Below are 13,774 nucleotides of genomic sequence, written 5' to 3' on the forward strand. Positions count from 1 at the left end.
GATGATATTATCTGCTCTGCTCACTCAGAAGAAGGACCAATATCCATATCGAATCATTTGGCCTCAACGTCGGCAGGTCTCACCTTGTTCCTGGAGTGACAAATTTACCCAACCCCTACTTAGAGCTCCTTGGGCGGTCCCTACCATCTTCGGAGGTGAAATAGATGAAGCAGCTAAGGAAGGGAAGGGAAGTCATGATGATCAAGTCTATAGATACTCTAGCCAACGTCATTCGTCATACTTCACAGAAGTACAACATCAAGTCAAAATATTCAGGTATCCAGAAGGCTAAGGAGAAGAAATACTCCAGTTTCAGAGGCGGGAAAGGCTTTTTTTTGTTGCCCATCCGGAAACTAGAGAGGAAACTCAGGGAGATGACGTACTCCCAGAGGTTTCAGAGGAGCTAGACGTTGAAATTGGGGCTCTGAACGACTGGATACTTCCAACCCCAGCCGTTCCTGTACAACCATCGACAGTGGGTGGATGTCTACAAAGGTACTGGGAAAATTGGGGAATGCTGGAGGACGACTACGTCTCACAAGTACTGCGAGAAGGGTACAGAGTGCAGCTCAAGGCCACACCACCGTTAATCCTCAGACGGATGGTCTTCAACTATGCAGACGAGCAAGCAGACAAGCTACAAGAAGCCATCAACTCACTTTTCTAACCAAGAATGTGGTAGAGAGAATAGATCAACATCATCTCACGCCAGGCTTCTACACCCCAATTTTCCTAGCACCCAGAAGAATTCCAAAGAGAAATTCAGGTTGATTTACAACATGCGGAAATTCAACCAAGATTATCTACTCCAACCAGACAGGTTCAGAATGATCCACCTACCTCAACTCAGACTACTAGTTCGTCCAGCAGACTTTATGGCCAGCATAGACCTCCAGGATGCATATCTACACATCCCCATGTTCCAGCTACACGTGTGGACCATATCAAAACCTGTCTGAAGAAAAGAGGATACTCCGCCAGAGCACCGAAAGCAGTGACCTTAGCGTTTAGCAGATCTACTCGCAATTTGTACGACGACAAATGGCAGAAATTTGAACAATATGCAAGGCGGAAGGGCTTCTCAGCTACGAAAGCTTCTCATTCTCAAGTGGCGGAATATCTATGTCACGTTAGATATACAAGACATCTGAAAGGTTCGACATTATCCACATCAGCATCAGCCATCAGCACAGTCGTCACTAAGAAGTCAGGCATCAAATTGACGAAAGTACCAGAATTACTGGCTCTGCTGCGATCTTTTAAACCGGAGGACCAACAAAAGAAATTCAGAGCACCAGCCTGGGATCTGAATGTAATTCTACGTCATCTCATGAGCGTTGCCTATGAGCCTCTAGAACAGACTAACTTCGAGCTACTCACACATAAAACTCTGTTCCTACTTGCCCTAGCCACGGCAGCTGGTGATTCTAGATTCGACACGGGGCACCGTGCTGCAGTACACCTAGGACTTGGATGGGACTTTATTGCAAAGAATCAACTACCTGGTCAACCAGATAAACAGTTCCATGTGCCAGCGCTATCTAGGATCCTCGGACCAGAGGACACCCAGGACCTATCCTTGAGAGCCGTTATACTAAGAGCCTACAAAGCAGCATGATTAGAACCTCCAAGAGCTTCCAACCCACACGAAGTCAGAGCACTGGCTCAACACTCGCTCTACATGGAAATTGCTCTATATCATCAATTATGGAGGGCTGCTTCTGGAAGTCAGATACGGTGTTTGGCAACCACTACCTCCGAGACATAGCCACCGAAGACTGGCTGGTCACATGACTGTTTGCGCGGGAAAAGGGAGGTAACTCGTGGGTGAGTGTATTTTTACGCCCACGTCAGGGAACTACAAAGGATTCAAGTGTTCCACTACCATTCGCAAGGAAAAGGGAGATAAGCAAAGATCATGAGTCAGGATTAGAATAAAATATCAATTTTACTTTAAAAAATTACATATTTATATATCAATGGCTGCATCGTTTGCTGTCTGTAGAAACTTTGGCGATAGCATGTGGAGCCATTACAGCGCATGTAAACAAAGGATCGGCTACGCATAAATCGAAATAGTGTTACGCGTTTCAGAGCTACAGATAACTTTTTGGGTCAATGAGTTATGTACTCGCTTAAGCTTGTGAAATGATAAGAAAGAGTGAGTGAGTGAGTTTTATGTAACGTCACATCGGCAATATTTCAGCCATATCGTGACCGATAAGAAAGACCACAAGTTGCCAAGTCCAGGAGCTGAAATAAAAACACTCAATACACCTCAGTTATTTATCTATTTTTGTTTGTAAGCATGTATTTACAAAAAATGAAGTGTACTTGTACGCAATAGATGTAATAAGAATTGAGTTTTCACATAAATATTTGCGTAATTTACGAAGATACGCAGCTTATCTGTACCTCTGACGTTTTAGGATATTTTGTCAGTGAAACTAAACCATTCTATCAAGGATGATTTGTTAGATATGTAGACTCGTCAAAAATAGAAGAGTTAAGAAAAATGTACATGATATTGAATGGGCGGTGCAAGATGTGATCGTCACACCTTTCTGGCCTGTGGCAGAGGTACTGTGCTGGCCACATGGAACTCCGGGTAGGAGAATGGGCACAATCAGGCTGGTAAACAGTGTTGATTGCTGGGGATGGGTGATGTTTCTTACGTGCGTGTCTGTGAGAATCTTCAATGATTAAAGGGAGATAACACACATCATGTACTACATGTTGAACAAGTGAAGGTAACAAAACTAGCTGGTTATATTAATGGATTTTTACATAATGGATGTGCAGCAACCCATTTTTGTTTTAAGAGGCGGCTAACAGGATTGGACAGTCATTCTTGGTTGAAACATTATCATTTCTTAATTGCATAAATAAATGGTCATGATGTTAATCACTGGATTGTCTGGTCTTAACTTGATTATTTACAAACAGCCATCAGACAACAAATAACAAACATAACAAACAACAAACCTGGTATTATCATGATTATAGTGTTTTGTGTTCTGTGTTCCAGGGACTTAGGATGAACAGAACACTGCTGTCTCTCTCCCTGGCCAACAACCAGATCGGAGATAAGGGGGTGAAGAAAATAGCAGAGGTCAGTATGCATTGCTTCATTTCATTCATGGGGCACATAATGTAAGACACATTCTTTTGTTATGATTATAATACTGAAAATGTACATATTGGATATATGGGTACAGTTACCCTGTTTTGGGGGTTTGAAAGGGGCAGTGTGCAAAATAGCCACTGGCCCGCTAGCCTGTGGCTAGTAAAAATCAAGTTGGGCCAGTAAATGTCCACAGTCTCTGGCCTGACTAGCTAGTGAATTTTCATTGGGTCATTTTGTAAATATATCACTCTCTCCAACATATCAGCATCTTAATGATAAAACCCATGTCTACATTCAAATTTCGGACTAGTAAATTATTTTGTGGGCTAGTAACTGAATGGCTAGCAAAATTTGGAAACTATTTTGCACACTGGAAAGGGAGCTGCTTTATGCACGGGGTTAAAGATGTCTGAGTATTGCTCTATCTGTATAACTTTCAGATTCTAATGGTGATGTCAACCAGCATCCGATTGTCACTGCTGTTTTTTGATGAAATTATGGGGTCACTTAAAACATGTGGTTGCATGTGGAATATCGGGGTTGTGCATGTGATGTACTTCATTCCGACTTCTAGTACGACGTTGTGTGATACTTGATTCTGATTGGCTGAGAGCTCATCAAAACTGTATGTAAATGGCAGTTAAAGGACTGCAAATTAAAGTGACCGATTCACCGCATATTAATAAAGTGAACCTGTTGTAAACAAACACATCGGACATTGGTGATTTCTACCTCAACAACATCTCAGATGTTTTGAAGTAAGGGACTGTTCATAATTTATGGCTAGGGGGTGTGATGATGATTTTAAGGGGATCACTCATTCTGTTCAGGGGAGCAAGGTGGGTGTCATCAATTTTGCACACATGTACTAGGGGTCAACAATTTTGTACATGACATGCAGGGGGGAATGTCACTTATTTTGTACATATATTATAGGAGGGTAATTCACATTGTACATGCTCCTCCATAAATGTCATCATCACCCCCAACGATAAATTATGAGCGGTCCCTAAAAAGCAAATGGTTTGAAGAAGAAGTTTTTTTTTAGCTTAATCCCATTGAAGAAACTTCCAAGCAGGAAAAGCGTTCAGTTTTAAGTTACATTTAGCCATCTTAAATCAGCGATAAAGGACCGCCACATTGAAAACAGAGTAGCATTATCTTCTAATTAGTTTGCAAGCAGGGTATAGAGATTAGCATTGAGTTCAGTGATTTTACAAGGGGTCACCTTATGAGTGAGATTACATGTATAGCCTATATCTCGTCTGTAGGCACTGTCTCGGTTTCCCCTGACACACGAAGAGGTGGTGGCACGTCGTCGTCTCATCTCAGAGAAAGGTTCTCCAGAGAGAAATAAATCTGTAAGTACTATTAATAATTAATACTTATTTGTGATGCACAAAAAACACCCACTGATGCATGGTCACAGCACTCCATTGGGTACCTTGCCTAGTGGATCAGTGTGCACTAAATTCCCATTCTCAACACCCTGGGGAGTATGCAAATACCAACCTTATAGAGAGTAAGGAGCCTTACAATCACTGCCCCTGGTTACCCGTTCACTGCAGGGAGAACAGATACATGTTTCACTCAGGAAAGTCACTCAGGAGATACTAGCGTTTCAGTTCGGTCAGGATTAAAGCACAAGAAACTCTCAGAACTACATGATTACCCATCCTCCAACTTTCCTTTACACGTCCTACCTTTACCAAATTTGTGAAATCAAAATGGAGAAACTACTGTTTGAAGGATAAATTACCTCCCTTTGATCTGTCGTAGTCTTTAGATCCGTCTGTAAGACCGTACGACCAGGCTGTTGGATGCATAGATGATGGAATTTGATCTGCCGTAGTTTTTAGATCCATCTGTAAGACCAGGCTGTTGAGTGCATAGATGATGGAATTTCACTGGTCCATTTTGAAAATTAGAGTGAGTGAGTGAGTTTAGTTTTATGCCGCTTTTAGCAATAATCCAGCAACATCACGGTGGGGGACACCAGAAATGACCTTCACGAATTGTACCCATTTGGGGAATCGAACCCAAGTCTTTGGCGTGAAGAGTTAACGCTTCAACCACTAGGCTACCCAACCCATGAAATTTAAGACTGGTAAGACTGTCTCTACATTCCTTCCTGATAACGACGCCATTGTTCTTGCACAGGCTACCTTCGTGAGCAGGAAATATTTCTGCTTCATGAACCTTTCCTTTGAGTATGGGTCACCGAAAGTGCCTTCATGACCCGTTGAACCTTTTAGACCTTGTAGGTGATATATGATGGTATATCTGCATGTTTTTGTTCACTGTTCACTTTGCACTGTTCACCCCTAGCCACCACCGAGTCGCAGAGCGGATTCTAAGGACCGTCCTGGCAGTGTACGTAGCAGCTCTCACACGGACAGGGACAAGTCTAAGCGAGACAAGCCATCTGCCAAAAAGAATAAGGTACTCTCTGTGGCTTTATACTGTTGCAGGCAACTGATACATGTCAAATGTATTGTTCCAGTATTGTGTTAGTACTGACAACGGTATACAAGCAGTACTGGTGTACAAGCTGGTAATACAACATTGGTAATGCAATACTGGTGATACAATATTGGTAATACAATACTGGTAATATAATATTGGCAATACAGTACCGGTGATACAATATTGGTAATACAGTACTGGTGATACAATATTGGTAATACAATACTGGTAATACAACATTTGTAATACAATACTGGTGATACAATATTGGTAATACAATACTGGTGATACAATATTGGTAATACAATACTGGTAATATAATATTGGTAATACAGTACCGGTGATACAATATTGGTAATACAATACTGGTGATACAATATTGGTAATACAATACTGGTAATATAATATTGGCAATACAATACTGGTGATACTATATTGGTAAAACAATACTGGTGATATAATATTGGTAATACAGTACCGGTGATACAATATTGGTACTACAATACTGGTAATATAATATTGGCAATACAATACTGGTGATACTATATTGGTAATACAATACTGGTGATACAATATTGGTAGTACAATACTGGTAATATAATATTGGCAATACAGTACTGGTGATACTATATTGGTAATACAGTACTGGTGATACAATATTGGTAATACAGTACTGGTAATATAATATTGGCAATACCGTACTGGTGATACAATATTGGTAATACAATACTGGTGATACAATATTGGTAATACAATACTGGTGATACAATATTGGTAATACAATACTGGTGATACAGTATTGGTAATACAGTACCGGTGATACAAAATTGGTAATGCGGGAACCCGTGATACAATATTGGTAATACAATACTGGTGGTACAATATTGGTAATACAATACTGGTAATACAACCGAGATAAGAGATAAGAGTTCCAGTGTTGTAACACTTGCCATGTTAGAGATAAATGTGCCAGTACTATAACACTTGCCATGTTAGAGATAAGATTATCAGTATTATAACACTTGCCATGTTAGAGATAAGAGTACAAGTACTATAACACTTGCCATGTTAGAGATAAGAGTACTAGTACTATAACACTTGCCATGTTAGAGATAAGAGTACCAGTATTATAACACTGGCCATGTTAGAGATAAGAGTACCAGTATTATAACACTTGCCTTGTTAGAGATAAGAGTACCAGTATTATAACACTTGCCATGTTAGAGATGAGAGTACCAGTATTATAACACTTGCCATGTTAGAGATAAGAATACCAGTGTTATAGCACTGGCCATGTTAGAGATAAATGTGCCAGTACTATAACACTTGCCATGTTAGAGATAACATTATTAGTACTATAACACTTGCCATGTTAGAGAAAAGAGTACAAGTACTATAACATCTGCCGTGTTAGAGATAAGAGTACAAGTACTATAACACTTGCCATGTTAGAGATAAGAGTACCAGTATTATAACACTTGCCATGTTAGAGATGAGAGTACCAGTATTATAACACTTGCCATGTTAGAGATAAGAATACCAGTGTTATAGCACTGGCCATGTTAGAGATAAATGTGCCAGTACTATAACACTTGCCATGTTAGAGATAACATTATTAGTACTATAACACTTGCCATGTTAGAGAAAAGAGTACAAGTACTATAACATCTGCCGTGTTAGAGATAAGAGTACAAGTACTATAACACTTGCCATGTTAGAGATAAGAGTACCAGTATTATAACACTTGCCATGTTAGAGATAAGAGTACCAGTATTATAACACTTGCCATGTTAGAGATAAGAGTACCAGTATTACTACACTTGCCATGTTAGAGATAAGAGTACCAGTGTTATAACACTTGCCATGTTAGAGATAAGAGTACCAGTATTATAACACTTGCCATGTTAGAGATAAGAGTACAAGTACTATAACACTTGCCATGTTAGAGATAAGAGTACCAGTATTATAACACTTGCCATGTTAGAGATAAGAGTACCAGTGTTACAACACTTGCCATGTTAGAGATAAGAGTACCAGTATTATAACACTTTCCATGTTAGAGATAAGAGTACCAGTATTATAACACTTGCCATGTTAGAGATAAGAGTACCAGTATTATAACACTTGCCATGTTAGATATGAGAGTACCAGCACTATAACACTTGCCATGTTAGAGATAAGAGTACAAGTACTATAACACCTGCCATGTTAGAGATAAGAGTACAAGTATTGTAACACTTGCCATGTTAGAGATAAGAGTACCAGTATTATAACACTTGCCATGTTAGAGATGAGAGTACCAGTATTATAACACTTACCATGTTAGAGATAAGAGTACCAGTATTATAACACTTGCCATGTTAGAGATATAAGAGTACCAGTATTATAACACTTGCCATGTTAGAGATAAGAGTACAAGTACTATAACACTTGCCATGTTAGAGATAAGAGTACCAGTGTTATAACACTTGCCATGTTAGAGATAAGAGTACCAGTGTTATAACACTTGCCATGTTAGAGATAAGAGTACCAGTATTGTAACCCTTCGTTACCATGTTAGAGATAAGAGTACCAGTATTATAACACTTGCCATGTTAGAGATAAGAGTACCAGTATTAAAAACACTTGCCATGTTAGAGATTAGAGTACCAGTATTATAACACTTCGTTGCCATGTTAGAGATAAGAGTACCAGTATTATAACACTGGCCATGTTAGAGATAAGAGTACCAGTATTATAACACTTGCCATGTTAGAGATAAGAGTACCAGTATTATAACACTTACCATGTTAGAGATAAGAGTACCAGTATTATAACACTTCGTTGCCATGTTAGAGATAAGAGTACCAGTATTATAACACTTGCCATGTTAGAGATAGGAGTACCAGTATTATAACACTTGCCATGTTAGAGATAAGAGTATCAGTATTATAACACTTGCCATGTTAGAGATAAGAGTACCAGTATTATAACACTGGCCATGTTAGATATAAGAGTACCAGTATTATAACACTTGCCATGTTAGAGATAAGAGTACAAGTACTATAACACTTGCCATGTTAGAGATAAGAGTACCAGTGTTATAGCACTGGCCATGTTAGAGATAGGAGTACCAGTGTTATAACACTGGCCATGTTAGAGATAAGAGTACCAGTATTATAACACTTGCCATGTTAGAGATTAGAGTACCAGTATTTTAACACTTCGTTGCCATGTTAGAGATAAGAGTACCAGTATTATAACACTTGCCATGTTAGAGATAAGAGTACCAGTATTAAAAACACTTGCCATGTTAGAGATTAGAGTACCAGTATTTTAACACTTCGTTGCCATGTTAGAGATAAGAGTACCAGTATTATAACACTTTGTTGCCATGTTAGAGATAAGAGTACCAGTATTACAACACTTGCCATGTTAGAGATACTACCAGTATTATAACACTTCGTTCCCATGTCTGTAGGACCCCAAAGCAAAAGAGGAGGACAAGAAGGGAGGGACAAGGAAAGAAAAAGATGACAAAGGCGGCACCAAGAAGGGTAGGTTTGATGTTCCGATGTTCCTGTATCAGCTCAGTCAGAGAACTACTGATTTGTGTGAGACATAGTGTACATCAGTAGGACATATACAGTGATGGTACTTGTGGTCCTTTTGTCATAGTTAATTATTAGTGTGTCATGCTCATTCTTATTTGTTTATTGTGTTTGCTATTTGAATGAATGTGTGATTGTGTTTTAGGGTTTGTTTTGTAATTTGCTCCTGATATTGAGACAATCTTTACCAATTCCAGCTGTCCAATCATTCGACTCCTTATATCTGTATGCCCCCGAACGTGAGGACACGATGACTGAAACCATAACAGGTTAACCTCTAACTATATAGCAGAGATATACATTTATGACATACTGGTAACAGTAGCTTTAAGATCACTTGAAACAGAACCTGTTGTGATGATTTGATGGTTTTATTTAGGTGTTTTCAAATCATTTATTGGACAGTTGATGTTTGAAAGTAAGTTGTGCATGCTTCTGTTGACAAATTAGATTCCAGAACTGTCACCTCTAGTGACAACTAAGTTCCTCAGATTCTGACGTAGTATCCTGTCCGGCCCTTTACATTAGCTGAACACTAACTTATCAAATCTCGCAGGGATTTATCTAGACCAGTGTGCGGTTGTACAAAGCGATATTAGCACTAAGGTGATTGTTACTCCCACACCTTGACATAGACATGCGATATTCTTAGCATTAAGGTGATTGTAACACCCAGACCTTGACATAGACTTACGAAAGTCTTGGCGCTGACATCGTAACTCCCATACCTTAACACAGACTTACGAAAGTCTTAGTGCTGAGGTCATTTTGTGCAACACCACCCTCCTGTATTTGGCCCCAAAACTGCAGCCAACGTCGCTACAAGTGACATCTAGTCATAGTAACATGACTACCAGTGTTATGGCATTGTAGAGGGGTGTTTTATTTTGCCAAAAATAGAACCAGTAGAGGAGTTGAAAAGGCTATAGTGGTTAGTTTTCCCTTCAAGTTAATTTGAAATCCTACCAACTTTAACAGAAATCCCTATTTTGAAAAGAATGATGTGCTTTCCCAGTTTGGTTGCCATGGTAATTAAGTTTAAAATCCTAGATAGATCCCTCATACTAATGATACTGTTTGTTTTTAACATTCTTGCTTCTTTCTCAAAGTGAAGAAAACAAATTCCTGTGACCCTTATCTTGTCGGTCACTGAATAGGGCTCCAGCAATCTATTCTCTACCTAAGAGGCCACTAAACATATGTAATGAAGACTCTCACTGAATAGGGCTCCAGCAATCTATTCTCTTCCTGAGAGGCCACTAAACATATCTAATGAAGACGCTCACTGAATAGGGCTCCAGCAATCTATTCTCTTCCTGAGAGGCCACTAAACATATCTAATGAAGACGCTCACTGAATAGGGCTCAAGCAATCTATACTCTTCCTGAGAGGCCACTAAACTTATCTTGTGAAGACGCTCACTAAATAGGACTCCAGCAATCTATTCTCTTCCTGAGAGGCCACTAAACTTATCTTATGAAGACACCTCACTAAAAAGGACTCCAGCAATCTATCTAGTTTTGCTATGGTTGTAACCTGCTTGACACATGTCATCGGTTCCCAATTGCATAGACTGATGCTCATGCTGTTGATCACTGGATTGTTTGGTCTAGTCTCGATTATTCACACAGTCGCCATATAGCTGGAATATAGTTTGGCGTTAAACAAGAAACAGTCATCATAAGGTAAAGCAATATGCGTGAAGCAGGATATCTGGTCGCAAGCTGCTTGTAATGTAAGAGAAGAACTACTTTATGGCACAGTAAAACTCCAATGATGATATTTCAGCCCTGAAGGTGTTGTAGAGCCTTCCTCCAGGTGAGCGTCACAGACAAACCATTGACAAAATTCCTTTAATAGAACAGCTTGAGGTAGAATCTGCTACAGTCTAGTGCATGACTAGAGTTGAACTGGGTGAAATGTCTTGGCTTTCTTGCATGATTCATTGTAGGTATGAATGTAGAGTAGACAAACGGATTAGCTAACTTAATGGCTCTAGCTAACTTAACGGCTCTAGCTGCCTGTGTAAACAGCACATGAATTGACATGGACAAACATGTTCCAGTCTCGGTGCCTGTAGATGTGTAGACAGTCTAGATAACTCGCTTCATTGGCTGAGACACTGATGATGTCACTGTGATGTCATGGTGGTCTGTGAAGCAATAGGTTGTAATATTTCCAGGGAGAGGTCACTTGATCTCATCCAAGTGCTACCTCCTGTGGAGGTCAGTTTTGGATGGTAACAGACAATACCATACTCAGGCCTCAGTTCAGTAGTTCAAGTCATAGTCTGTATATGTCTCTGCTATGCTTGCTAAACGGAGTATTTTCTTAATTCTGCCTCAGGATTAAAGTACAAGTGAGGATATATATAAGTTAGAATGCTACTTATTTGCAAAAGTGTTCTCATTGGGAATCTTAAACATTTTTTCAAAAGATATTATTTCACAATTTAGTCACTGCTGTGTTTAAATGTAAGACAATCAGTAGAGAGAGCTTTAGACATGTACAGTGTTTGTAAGGTGGGTAGAGTTATCTCCCTTACACTGCTCCATGACAGTGTTGTGACGTGTGTTTTCTCTTGAAACTCTCTTGAATACATTGAGTATAGTGTATGTGGGACAGGTCAGAGTTGACCCCCACAATTACGGGACTGACCTCTGTCCTGAAGCTGTTGATGATTACTGAGATGACATTAAAGAAATTAGATATGAAACAAACATCTTCCTGAGCACATTGTCTTCGATGAACCATTTATCTTAAATAACTGTACTTGTCAGGTACTTTTGGCATCACATATCGGTAGATATTTATTGATAAATCTCTGATTGCCACCATGTGATGCAGTGTTTATAACTCTGGATCAGTAGCTGAAGCAGCAGTGTATGTATGAAGACTACTTTGTCTTTAGCATTTTTGCAGATTGGTTCAAACACTTTTTTCTTTAGCTTTTTATCTGAGCAATTTACTTTGATTTGGTAAACGAATCCTTGCCAATTTTAGATATTTTGCAGAAATCTTTATTATTTCTTTTCTTTCATTTTAAGTAAGTTATTTAGCCTTGGTTTGTTTTTGATAACCATTATAATTAAGACAGTTTGCTTTGTTTATTGTCCTTGAAATGTTTTGCTATGCAAACACTTTGCTTTGATTATATTTTTTAACTGTTTATTATATTTTGTACTTATGTTTGGAATATGGGACACACCACTGTTCTAGCTGACTATCTTGTCCTGAGCAGGCTAGAACACTTTCTGTTCTGTGGTGATTCCTGCATGGAGTTGAACCCAGACTATCAGTGGTTTGGTGGACAGGTTCTATGGTCTCTGGTCATCATGACCCAATGTGTGGGATGCTGCTCCCAATATCAGTCACTGGATTGTCTGGTCCAGGCTAGATACATGTGATTTACAGGCTTGTTTTGTGTGAGTGAATATAGCTGAACACAGTGTTGTGAAGCTGTAATGGTGCATGTTAAGTTTTGATAACGTGTTTTATAATGAAATTTCAGTTTAATGATCACAATGTATTGAAACTAACTTTTATTTTTGTTGCTTCCGATGTTACAATGTTCAGTCAATGAGAGCGTCGATTCCTGAGGCCCTGATTTTCAGTATGAGCATGAAGGGGCGGTGGGGTAGCCCAGTGGTTAAAGCGTTGGATCGTCACGCCGAAGACCCGGGATCGGATCCCCACATGGGTACAATTTGTGAAGCCCATTTCTGGTGTCTTCCGCCGTGATGTTGCTGGAATATTGCTAAAAGAGGCGTAAAACCAAACTCAGTCAGTCAGTCAGCAGTATGAGCATGAAAGATTTGAGATTACTTGGCATTTTTGAAGCAATAGTTACCCCACCTGACTTCAGAAGGGGACGTAATGATTTAAAAGAAGTAAATTTTGAGTATTTTTCTGAAAAAAAAGTGTCTGCCAGACTTGGCACGTCTTGGCTTCCTTTTACAGTTTAGTGGTTTTTCATACAAAACATTCTTCAAAATTAATCGTGATTGTCAAAGTGTCATTAACTCTTTCATTAAAAACACAGGTTTATCTATTAGGCCACTGAAAATATTAATGGTTAGTGTAACAATGATAATAAATTCAATTTATAATTCATCAACATACATTCCACAGTAAAAGATCACTACATTGGTATTGTCATGGTCAGTGGGTCAGTGTGCTTGTTGATTCATTTCAACCCATGGTGCCTGTAATGGATTAGACAATTAACAGACAGGTGCCCTTTCCCTTTTGTATCTAGAGTGGGGTCTATTTTGTAAAGTCACTCACTGAAGGAGACGCATCATGTGCTCTTGTGTAGGGCTGTCACTCAGGCCTACCAAAGAAAGCTATCCCACTGTGTAGAAAAACGCAGTAAAGCCAACATTAATCGTGGAAATAGCAACATAAACATATTACCTCGCTACTGAAACAGTAAACACGGCAACGAAAGACTATGAAACTGCAACATTTTGTATCAAAAAACTTTTACCTCTACTGCGCATGCACATTACGATCCGAGCTTCTTTCAGCTTACGGAGCAACCTTGAATGGCCTCACGTAGAAAAAGTATTGAATATGTCGAAATAATTGC

General features: G+C 39.3%; 1 protein-coding gene across 1 annotated transcript in view; it reads left to right on the forward strand.

The window, feature by feature from the left end:
• The window catches only part of LOC124253924 (leucine-rich repeat-containing protein 71-like), a gene marked incomplete at its 3' end in the record, with an annotated part of 49,414 nt that extends 40,285 nt beyond the window's left edge, over positions 1-9,129 (forward strand). The window contains 4 exon segments of the mRNA XM_046687772.1: positions 3,029-3,112; positions 4,399-4,488; positions 5,456-5,569; positions 9,054-9,129. Of these exon segments, the coding sequence (XP_046543728.1) occupies positions 3,029-3,112; positions 4,399-4,488; positions 5,456-5,569; positions 9,054-9,129 (364 nt within the window).
• Positions 9,130-13,774: the final 4,645 nt, after the last annotated feature.

Source organism: Haliotis rubra, unplaced genomic scaffold, assembly GCF_003918875.1.
Source record: "Haliotis rubra isolate DU_JTF1 unplaced genomic scaffold, ASM391887v1 Scf559, whole genome shotgun sequence".
Classification (NCBI taxonomy): domain Eukaryota; kingdom Metazoa; phylum Mollusca; class Gastropoda; order Lepetellida; family Haliotidae; genus Haliotis; species Haliotis rubra.